General features: G+C 35.3%; 1 protein-coding gene across 1 annotated transcript; it reads right to left on the reverse strand.

Moving 5' to 3' along the window:
- Window positions 1,226–6,083, reverse strand: LOC105178562 (probable protein phosphatase 2C 58). Its single transcript, XM_011102055.2, has 5 exons — window positions 5,852–6,083; window positions 3,505–3,756; window positions 3,112–3,388; window positions 2,221–2,375; window positions 1,226–1,601 (listed from the first exon to the last, which is right to left on the reverse strand). Exons 1-5 carry the CDS (start codon window positions 5,882–5,884, stop codon window positions 1,464–1,466), a joined length of 855 nt encoding a protein of 284 aa, XP_011100357.1. The 5' UTR covers window positions 5,885–6,083; the 3' UTR covers window positions 1,226–1,463.

The raw sequence follows: 11,316 nt of genomic DNA on the forward strand, positions 1-11,316 counted from the left end.
GACAGAAGGATGTGATCGCAGGGTATTCGATCACTAGCCCATTGAGACAATTGATCATAGTATCTCTCAAACATGTTGTTCTCGTCCTTGATATTCACTAGTCTAGCAACCACCAACAATTGGGATTTGTTACAACTATTGTACTATGGTTGGTCGGCAGTGTGCAGCACATTAAAAAATTGGTTTTTGAGATCTAGACACATCATAATCACATTTTTCATTAGATTTTTTCATACATCCACCTTTAAATGTTGTTACACGATTATCACTATAGATATATACACATATCATATCCAGATATAAATGTAGATATTAAAAACAATTATTAAACTATACTAAAAAAAAAGACAAAAGATTTCAATTTTTACTTGGTCAATCACAATCCACCTCCCCAAAACTCAGCTCAAAAAACGTGATAATGATAATATTTAAAATATACTCGATAATCACAGAAAATGGAAGTGTGTGTGGTTAAATGATTCAAGAAAGTGGATGGGAGGGGGGGAGCAACATATATATAGTAAAAATTGCGACCAGATTTTGCAACACAAATTGAGATGGAAGAATATAACAGTTGAAAAATAGCCATTGTGAAATTCGTGATGGTGTTTGCATCCACTTTGCGATGAAAAAGTAGTCGTTACTTAATTAAAATAGTATTTGCCGAATCTAACTAATTAAAAGGTTCATCATGTATTTTATTGTAATTTTTTGTCAATTGACATTTTTTTCTTACTGGTAATTAAGTTAAAACATCATAAGTTCACAGCGGAGAGGAAAAATCATCTAATGAATAATTAATGGAGAACAAATACTTGTGAATTCATACTTTTATATATAATACAGATATAAATATAGATTTTATTACTTTTTAACTAATCTAATTGAGTTTGAACTAGACCTATAAGCTTGCGGAACGAATTTTTTTGTTCAAGCTTCATACGTTAAGTTAAACAAATTGAACTCAAACAACCTTTAATTGATTGGATTAATCCGATCGAGTATCAATAAATTGATTTGTTTCCTAGCCATCGACATTAATGGGGGAAGAAATCACAACCAGGGCTATATTCGCCTCTGTGTGAGTCAGGCTGCATTGTCAGGAAGTATCGGTAATTTTTTAAATGACGAGCAGTATCCGTAATTATGTTAAACTTTAGGGGAGGTTATTGCAATTTACCCAAACGGTAAACAAAACCAAAAAGCTTCAACAATAAAATAGACATGAAGAATGTCGATAGTGTTTATATATAAGTATTTAAAAACGACACTATAAGTATTTAAAAACGACACTTCATAGTGTTTCTTCATATGTACAGAAAAATATCGTTCAGACCGCAGTAACCAATCTTTCCGCAAGCCAAACATCTAAGGTGCCTTACACAACAACATGATTCGTCCTCGCATCGTTTTCATTACAGGTAAAAACTCTTAAGCAAGCATAACGTATATAAACTCACAGATTAATGAAACCTCACGACGATGCAGGAGATATCATCCTTGCTTTTCCTAGAAACGGCCTCATCGATCAGATGCTTTGCTGCCGAGTGAGAGTCCTTAATGCTTCTAATGGAGTCCACCGCTTCCTGGTTCGACATGACCTGCAAAATGGAGCGGACAAGAGAATAAGGGTATCATCACTAGAGAAGAAATTAAAACACTATGTTGTGTTTGGATTGATGAATTTGCGGGTATGGATTTCAAATCAATAAGAAATCCTTTGCGTTTGTTTGAGTCATTCCATATTAGAAAGCATTTCTAGCACGTCAACTCTCATCTTCAACTATGTTATGTGGAATATTGACGGATTTTTAGATTCTTCTGATATGAAGCCTTTGGAAATCCTTTCCCTAAATCCTTCAAATTCAAATGCAACAATTTGAATTTGAATGAGAGGATTTAGCAAAAAGATTTCGAATGACTCCATATAAGAACAATTTGAAATCCATAAATAGTCCACGAAACATAGCTGAAACTGAGAGTTGATTGAAATCTTTCGGAGTTATCCAAACAAATCCAAAGGATTTATTATTAGAAATTTGAAATTCCGTATCTTCAAATCTATCAATTCGAACACAATATAATGGAAAAGGATAACTACTCGACTTTTTTCCTTGATTTGTTTTGCCACCTCAACTCGTGTACATATATGCATGTTACAATTATAACATGGAGACAGGATGGTGTAAAATCAAGCCGGAGTTTCAGAGATAATCCCACCTTCCACAATCCATCACTAGCTAAAATAATGAACTCCACATCATCATCTATTATCTCAACTGCTGTATCTGGCTCTGAACTGAGATGTCTCTTCAAGCTCTTGTCACCAAATGCCCTGGCCACTGCCAGCTGACCGTCGACTCGAGGGACGTCACCTGCCAGATCACAAAATCTCAGTTTGTTTCATTGAAAATATGTCTAAGATATAGAGATCTAAAAGGCACTGCTAGCTGATTAGAAATGTTCAGCGCAATATGTTACGTTTGAGAAGACAAAGTGTATATGGACAATTCAGAAAGAAAAAGAAGAAGAAAAAGGAAATTGACAGTCGAATGAAATAGTCTTCAAGCCATGAGTTTCAAGAAAGAACATACAACCAGACTGGAGAATATTTTTGGGTGAGTTTATAAACTCTTTAAAACATATTATGAGATACGATGTTATAAAATATTCGGTAATTTTTCCGGAAAAAGAGCTTATAATCTACATAACTAAAATGTTAAGCTCTTATGGAAATGAAGGAGTTCCTGATTTTCTTTTAAGACTTTAACAAACTTGTTCAAATTAATCACAAATCATCATTACGAACATCTTGTAAGCTCCATCGTCTTCTATATTGCAAACATTTCAAAGTTTATTTTCAAAGTAAGGTGTGACATCTATGAACTCTAAAAATATCTTATAAGATATGAGTCTAAGATATTTTAGATAAGCTTACCAAACGCGCTCCTAGTCCCTTTGAGCTTTCATGAAAATGGACATAAAGAAAGAGGAAAAGCCAAATCAATTATAACAAATGACGGTAACTAGACTAACAATGGAGTATGGGTTGTTAATAACTAAAACCAGTCCAGAAACTCATCCCGGCATGCAGAACTTGATACGGTGTACCTGGAATATTTGATACAAATCCACCCTTGCTCTCGATCAACTGCCTTTCCTTGCTAGGCTCATGATCAACAGATAGTTGTTTAACAGCACCTTTCCTGCAGATAACAGCTCGAGAGTCCCCAACATTTGCAACTACAAGCTTGTGTCCGTTGATTAATATTGCAGTAACGGCTGTTGACCCGCCTTTTCCCAACTGAAACGATTGCTCTAGTATTTCCTTATCTGTTGTCTGATATGCATTCTTTAGGGCACTCTCTGGGTTGGTCCAGAAGTCACTCTGTTTATATGAAAGTGAAGAAACAAATGAGAAACTCAGAGAAACTAAAAGCAAATGTCGCAAATGAAAAGAGTAAAGAATTACAGCCCAATAAACAAAGATGCACTCAAGATCACCTGCTTCAAAATATTGTCAAACAGGTGGCCTTGCAAGTACTTTGCAACGTCATGCCCCATATGCCCATCAAAGATAGCAAATAGGCCCAACTCATTATCATCCACTATCTTAAATTCAGAAACCAAACAATCTTCCATCGCATGATTAGTCTTTCCTTTCATCAGATGGAAACCCTGAGTAATATGCCTTGACAACCTGCTTTTGCCTTTTCCTGCGTCTGGTGTGACTGGAGTCGAAAAGCATGCTTTTTCCTAAGTAGTTAAACAGATAAGAACGCGATGAAAAGATCTGGTAATCATTGTCCCCAAGCAACAATTTGTAAATAAACATATGGTGAGCTTCATCATCAAGTTAGGCTTCAATAACTTGACGAATACACCCTCATATTGGACATGCAATGCAGTTACAGAATTTAGTTGAGAATGACTCAACTCCATTCGTGAATCCAGCAAAGGAAATAGGCAATGAAATTGCATATTGACTACAGTGTAGAGCTCAGTATCTTTGCTCGCAGCTATAAGAAATACAGTCTGCTGAAAGTAAAAGAAGTAGCTGGGAAAATGTGGTCTGCGGTCACATTTCACGCACTTTATATCTGGTGCATATGAACAATCAAAGGTACTTAAACTGGAAAATTTGCTCATTGCGCAATAGTCGAGTGGTCATTATGACTGAACAGAAATGCCATGAAGTCAAGAACCTATAGCACTCTCCTCAGGTTAAAAATCATGCACACTGTTGGCATTTCTCTGACCAGTTTTAGACGCAATGCAAGCCTGATCATAAGAGTAGTCATCGACTATCAGAATACATTCCCTCTTGGCAAGGCAAATTTTGAAAAAGACAGCAGCAGGCCCCCTCTGATACAATGACCAAGAGAGTAAGGTACTCAACATCTTTTCGGGGATGAGTTCAAAAAATTCCCAGTTTAAATACTATACCAAAAACCATATAAAAAGAAAATATTTTCAGAAAATCACAAACAAATATTGCGTCTTGTATCTGATGAATATTACCGCTGCACGTTGGAGCCTTAACTTGATGGACCTTGCCATGATAGAATCATTTTAAAAAATCAAAATAGTTTTGTAAGTAGAACCACGAAAACAAAAGACCCCTTTAGCAAACAGAGTGCCAACTTAATGTAGCATCTCTTCAACAAAGCAGCCCAACGGAATCGACACAATGAAAGCCTTTTAACTCTTGTAATTCATTCATGCTTTGGTTACAGGGCCATCCCTGAACTGAATGTTTGTGTCAGGCTATCAGCTTATAGGTCTTTTCAAACGATCATATAAGATGTTTGCAAACTTATTAAGATAATTGAGTATATGATAAAATTTATAGAAAGTAAGTTTATAAGATCCAAAAACAAGATGTTAGAATGCCGTACACAGATCCCTTCAGTTTTGACCATATTTTCACAAAATTGTCCTTACTAACATCTTAAGAGTTTTCTTAATTTATCAAACAATTTCAAAGTATATCTTTAAAATAAAATATTCCGTTTTATAAAAATATTAGATTATAAGATCTTTCAGATAAGATTAGCCAAATAACCTCCAAACTACTTCCAGTATTTTCCTTTGTATTTTCTCTTTTATACAATGTATATAAATCAAATACCCACAAACATGCTTCTTCTGTTTTAATTATCCACCAACGAAGTTCAGTACAATACCATTCAATATTCCAATTGTCAGAATCACTTGATCGGACAGGATTAAGGTCAAATCGTTTAAACTTCATACTGCTAATTCATCACCACCTTTCCAATCATACCTCTAATATATCAAATCCACAAGTAGAAAAGCCCATAATTCACCACAAGTAACTCTGCATAAACAGTATATACCTAATTCACAGTGAACTGAAATTAACCATTATCCTCCAAAAATGACCAAATTAAGCAAACCTTGCCAATAACAAGATGAAGTTTGACAGACAATCATACCCTGTCAAATGGAAAATTACCCAAAGAAATAGAAGACTAAGGCAAATTAATTTTCCGAATAAGTACTCACCAGTTTCCTACATAGTTTTGGAATAACCTAATAGGTATTAATTTTTTTGTCTTTTTCCCCTTTTTATTTTCCACCATCAACCATTTACAGTCCACTGATCAAGAACACGGATCTTGAAATTCCTAATAAAGAACTAAGGGCCAAAACCCCAAAAAAGTCAAAAAAGAACATTTTGAACAGAGATTTCAAGGTTGACTGCACAATCAAGAACTTAACAAGAAGACATAGGGGCTTATTCACCACACACACACACACACACATATATATGAAGACATAGATATGAAATCAGGGGGAAAAAGAAAGAGAAAGAGGGAGAACTGACCTTCATCTTGTTAAGTATTTCTCTTCCTGTCATGACTGTCTTTTTCTCAAATCTTCACTCACCACGATCTCTCTGAACCCAGAAAAAGATGGGACTGCTATTTATAAGTAACTAATAGCAGAGATGATAAAAAAGATTGAATTTTTTTTCCATATATGTTTATATACAGTATATTATTACTATCTGGTATATGCTTGCAATAATATGGGAGGATTCATAATCTGTATGTGATGTATTTATGAAAGTGTTGACTTGGAACCACAAGATTTGAACTGCTGACGAACTCATCACTGACTTTTTGGTTACTTTCTGTAGCCGCGTCTTCCTTTTCTTTTCTTTTCTTTTTTTTTTTTTATTGCCCAGATTAATCTACTTGTTTACTTTTCTTTTTTTTTAATTGTTTGGAACAATACAATTGATTGTTACAATTTTACTTTTACTAGAAAATATGAGATAAATGATTAAATTATGATTTTACATATTTGTCCAAATGAAAGACAATCATTTGTCAATTTTTTTAGTAAAATTTGTTACCAAATGAAAGACAATCAAATTTTTAGTAAAATTTTTCTATTTTCTTAGAAATTCCATAGGATTTTTTTCTAGGCTTTATCCTTCTTTTAAATTAATTTTTATAAAAAAAAATTAAAATAACTCCTTCAAATCGTGTTCTTGAATCAATAGGAATAGCCACACCACCTCTAATGTTGATGTTGCACGTCGCTGCCCTTCCCTCCACTACTGCGTGCGCATGCCACAGTCACCATCCCTCCTTCCACCAACCGTGCCCGCCATGCCACTGCCCCTCCCTCCACCACGGCCTCTCAAGATTCGCAGGCACTGCCCCTTCCTCCACCAAGTGCAAGTGCCACCGCCCCTCCCTCCATCAACTGCGTGCGCCACCACCACTCCCTCCAACCGCGCACGCAACGCCGCACTTCGCTGCCCCTCTCTCTTCCTAGTTGTGAAATATTTTCAGACATGGGAGGCAAAGAGGAGAAAGAAAGCGATGATTTTAATGAGAAAAAAAAGGATGTATGTCCAAGAAAGGGACAGTTTCATTAATTAATGTCAGAAACACAATTGGAATTAATTCCAAATATGAGGGCATTTCAAGCAAAAAAATTCGAGCTACTTACCAAAATGGAAAATGAATTTCCAATCCAACAAAGAGGGGCCCATCAAATTTTTAATCCTGACCCATTGGTCGGGATTTTAATCGACGCCAGATCCCAGCTAATTTCTGGCATCGTGCTTAATCTCGAGTCGCCAAATATGTTAGTAAACAATCTATTGGGCTATATTAAGCAACATATCGCACCTAATAAGGCCTAGTAAATAAGGCCTTAAGGTACGATTTTAGTCCTTACATTTTATAAACTATTATATTTTTCATCCGACAATTAATTATGTTACATTATTTAAAATAAAAATCAACTAATGTTTCTATTTCTCTCTTATTCCCATATGAAGTGAACAAATTAGTTTTGATATATTTTGCATCATAGGCATTTTTTTATAAATATAAACAGTTAATTATATTAGCTTTTCTAATTAGTCTCTCTCATTATTAATTTCTTACTCTTTTTAGTTCTTCCAATATTAAATTTTTCATTATTTTTATTATAAATTACTCATTATTTTCAGTTCTTTAAATCTTACTTGATTTCAATTTTGAAAAAAATAATTTAGCTCCCTGTGATATTGTAAATGTGCAAATTATCCTCATATATTTTTTAAAATAAAGCAATTTGCTCATTGTCTTGGGAGGTAAATTTCTTAATTTTAAAAAACACGGAAGGATGAAAGCTATTGTTTTTTCATAGGGATTATTTGCTCATTTGCAATATTACGGGGTAAATTGCGTTAAAATCCTTTAAATTTTAGTTACACTTTTTTAATCATTATTTTAGTTTTAGTGTTCGATTTATATGTATTTTTAAATTTCTTGTCCCGCTTCACTAGTTTCGTTCAACATATTTTGATTAAATTTCTTTTAGTTAGATTTATATAGTATAATTAATAATGTAAGGCCATCATTTTATATAGGAATGAATTTGGGGAAAAAATAAACTTAGGAATGGAATTATTTTGGTTTATCATTCCTATGTTTGGTATATCAAATGAACAAGAAAAGAAATTGAATCAAAACTTTCCAAATAACTCATCTATATGTTTTGTAAATAATAAAATTAAAAATTAAAAAATAACAACTAAGCAACGGATTACTACATAAAAAATATTATTTTAAATTATTTTAATAAATAACTTTAGCATATGAAAGTATAGAATACAACATTATATGGTATATATGCTATTACATAATATTTTTATGTATATAGTAATATTAATAAAGATGTTAATATTTTGTCAACAAAAAAACAATCCCATTCCCTATATATTAGGAATATGTGATAGCATGTTGTGGGGATGGAATCATTAATCTCTTTCCTATGGGAATATGAATTCCTAATGGAATTATTAATTCTTTTCTTACTTATACAAATCACATATGTAAAAATAGACTAGAGAATGTCAATTTCATTTCTGCCCCATTCACGGCCAAATAATTTTGATGAATTGAGTTATGTGAAACAAACAATATAAAAGTAATTTATGTCAATATTATTATAACTACTCTTAAGAAAATCATAATTTAAGTAAATTCATTTTTTTCAGGTAAATGTATATTTCATTGATTAAAAAAAGTACAAAAAGTACAATAAAACAATCCTCATAATTAGGCGGACCTCTCGATAGGTCAAGGGATCCGCCATAAACGATAAAGCGCACAAAATGCTAACAGAGTAAGAAAGATCAACACTCAGTATTCTCTGTCGCACGTTCTCGATGATAATGGCACCCACGGTGGATGCCTCACGGTTACCCCTATCAAAACTTCGAAAGTTTCATGCACGCTATATGTGATTGACAAGCACAGCCAGCAAAGCACGATATAAAGCCGAGATACAGTGCTTCCCCCTCCATCTACGTGCTGCTCATATGATATCAGTCGGCCAAGGTCGGTTAGGCCAGTCAAATTGAAGGGTTTGTCGGATCACCCTCAAGCATTGCCTCAAATATCTGTACTGAAAGAACAAGTGGGCATGTGTTTCGGGGGTCCCATCACATAAAACACAAGAAGTACCCAGGTGAGAGAGCTAAAGTTTGTCCAGGGTGGACAGTTTGCCAAGGATAGCCAGGCAGAGAACAAAGGCATGTCCGAGTATCCTGAAGGAACCTAAGAGTAGTGAAAATCAACCTACTTTGAGCCCCGGATTCCTGAGAGAGCGAATGATTTATGCAGCTATCGGTGCACTCTGCGATCCCCATGAAATACAGTCAGTGCCGCACAAATAAGAGGTAAATCATGAAAAAACTCCAAGTACTCAATATCAGTGAGAAAAGGCTAGTGTCAGTGTCCATCCTCAATCACCATATTAACTTTGTCCATCATCAGTGTGTTGGTAAGCTGTGGACCCACAAGAAGCGATGAATAAGTGGCCCAAGAACATGCCAAGGATCCTGTTATAAATAGAATGATGCCCCATCACCAACACGGTAGTCTATAAGAGGCCGTAATAGAGGACGTAATCGGAGAAATTTACGCCAGCCCCAAGAGCCCCACCTACTTCGATATCGTCCAAATGGATGTCTCTCGAAGTCGAGTGTGGTGTATCCAGTTGACCTATACGGACACGTTGTCACCACAAATCATAGTCCATAGTTTAAAACACATTAGTGCACGGTTAAGTGTAGCAATGTCTCGAAACCCATTGGCCACCTTCATCAACAAGTCGATAAATAAGCTCCCATGCCACCTTTGCATACCCACTATTCGATGCTCCCTTCTATAGAAATGCCCGAATTCGCTTCTCAATCTCCCTGATGATGCCTTTGGGCAAGATAAAAGTAAAGGCCCAATAGACACTCAAAGCAGTAAGGACGGTCTTTATAATTTGCAATCGTCCAGCATAGGACAAAGATATGCTCTCCCATCCGCTAATACGTTGATCCATTTTGGCAAGTATCACGCTTACAATCTGCAAGAGTAAGGTGTGAAGAGGAGGGGCAAACCTAAATATTTTATCAGCAAGTGTTCCTCCTAAAATTAGAGCACCGCAAATAAGTGCTCCCGGATCCCATGTGCCGAATGCGAGATGATCAAGTGGCTCTTTTGTAGACCAACTCAAAGCCGAGACAAGTCACCAAAAGTATCTAGTCCACATTTGAGCACCTGTACCGAATAGATAAATATAAGGGTAAATTACAACGACCTCCCCTAAGGTTTGGCATAATTACGAATACCCCCTCGTTGTTTGAAAAATTATCAATACCCCCCTAATTTTAACGATCGTCTAACAATTAGCCCAATCCGTTAGATTTTCGTCCATTCTTATGGTAAAGTGATCAAAATGCCCTTATGAAATAATTTTATTTATTTTTTTATAGACTAAGTGGATAATGCTTTTATAATTTTTTAAAAAAGTTCATCCATCTCGTTTGATTTTTCTTATAAGTTTTTAATTTTTTTGAAAAAATAAAAAAATACAGTAAGGACAAAGTTGATAATTTCGTACCTCCATCTAATGATTACATAATTTCATCAAACACCATGGCGGTATTTGTAAGTTTTCAAACAACAAGAGAGTATTCGTAACTATGCCAAAGCTCAGAGAAGATTATTGTAATTTACCCTAAATATAATTTATGCAAGCAAAATTAGGTCGTTAGATATATAAATATATCTTGGATCTGGATCCCTTGGGCCAAGCCTTTGCAAATAGAAAATCAAGGACCTACAAAAAAGACAGTAGCACTATGACGTCCAAGTCAGTAAATAACTGTGAAAAGATAAACTTAAGCAAGATAACATAGCAGTAAGTGATAAAAAATAACAAGAGAATAATCTTGATAAAGTGTTCTTGTGTGAAGACTTGTGAAAAAATTGTGCTACCTTAATCAAGGGGGAAGGCCTTGATTTTATAGTCATAGTCCCCGTCGGCTAAAGCAGCAACCTCTTAGGACTCGAGAAGGTGGTTATCGTGAAAGCTCTGGAAGTGGTTGTTCAATAAGCGTAGGATATAAGCTCCAAATCCCTAGAGAGTTGTTGAGATACATTGACAATCTTTTCAACCTGGCATTTGTGGAAGTAACCAACTTGCCAGCTAGGCTGGCTTGAAGCCCTGTCTTCTTACGGACAACGGGTTTTGGTGTGGCCAATAACTCCTTAATGTATTTGCAGGCTCCTAGCTTGAAGATCTTTTGGAGGCTTCTTCTCTTGGGTGTAGTGCCTTCAGTAACTTCTCCTGTGGGTTTCTCTAGATTAGGCCTCTTCATTGGCTGAGTGCATTTTTTTTTTGTATCATTCAATCTCCTCCACTTTGAGGACAGAGAAAAGAAATCCGTCTCACAAGGCCTTCCTTGCCCTTTCCAGCAAAAAAGTGAGATGACCTTTCTTGGAA

The sequence above is a fragment of the Sesamum indicum genome, linkage group LG16 (assembly GCF_000512975.1).
Source record: "Sesamum indicum cultivar Zhongzhi No. 13 linkage group LG16, S_indicum_v1.0, whole genome shotgun sequence".
Lineage (NCBI taxonomy): Eukaryota > Viridiplantae > Streptophyta > Magnoliopsida > Lamiales > Pedaliaceae > Sesamum > Sesamum indicum.

Bases quoted from the DNA above. Each gene is read 5' to 3' on its own strand.
- LOC105178562 (XM_011102055.2), bottom strand. From the start codon at position 5,884: ATGACAGGAAGAGAAATACTTAACAAGATGAAG. The intron at 2,376-3,111 runs GTACACCGTATC...GTGATCTGGCAG, and splicing joins ATTTGTATCAAATATTCCAG to GTGACGTCCCTCGAGTCGAC. The intron at 1,602-2,220 runs GTGGGATTATCT...TCCATTTTGCAG, and splicing joins CTAGTGATGGATTGTGGAAG to GTCATGTCGAACCAGGAAGC.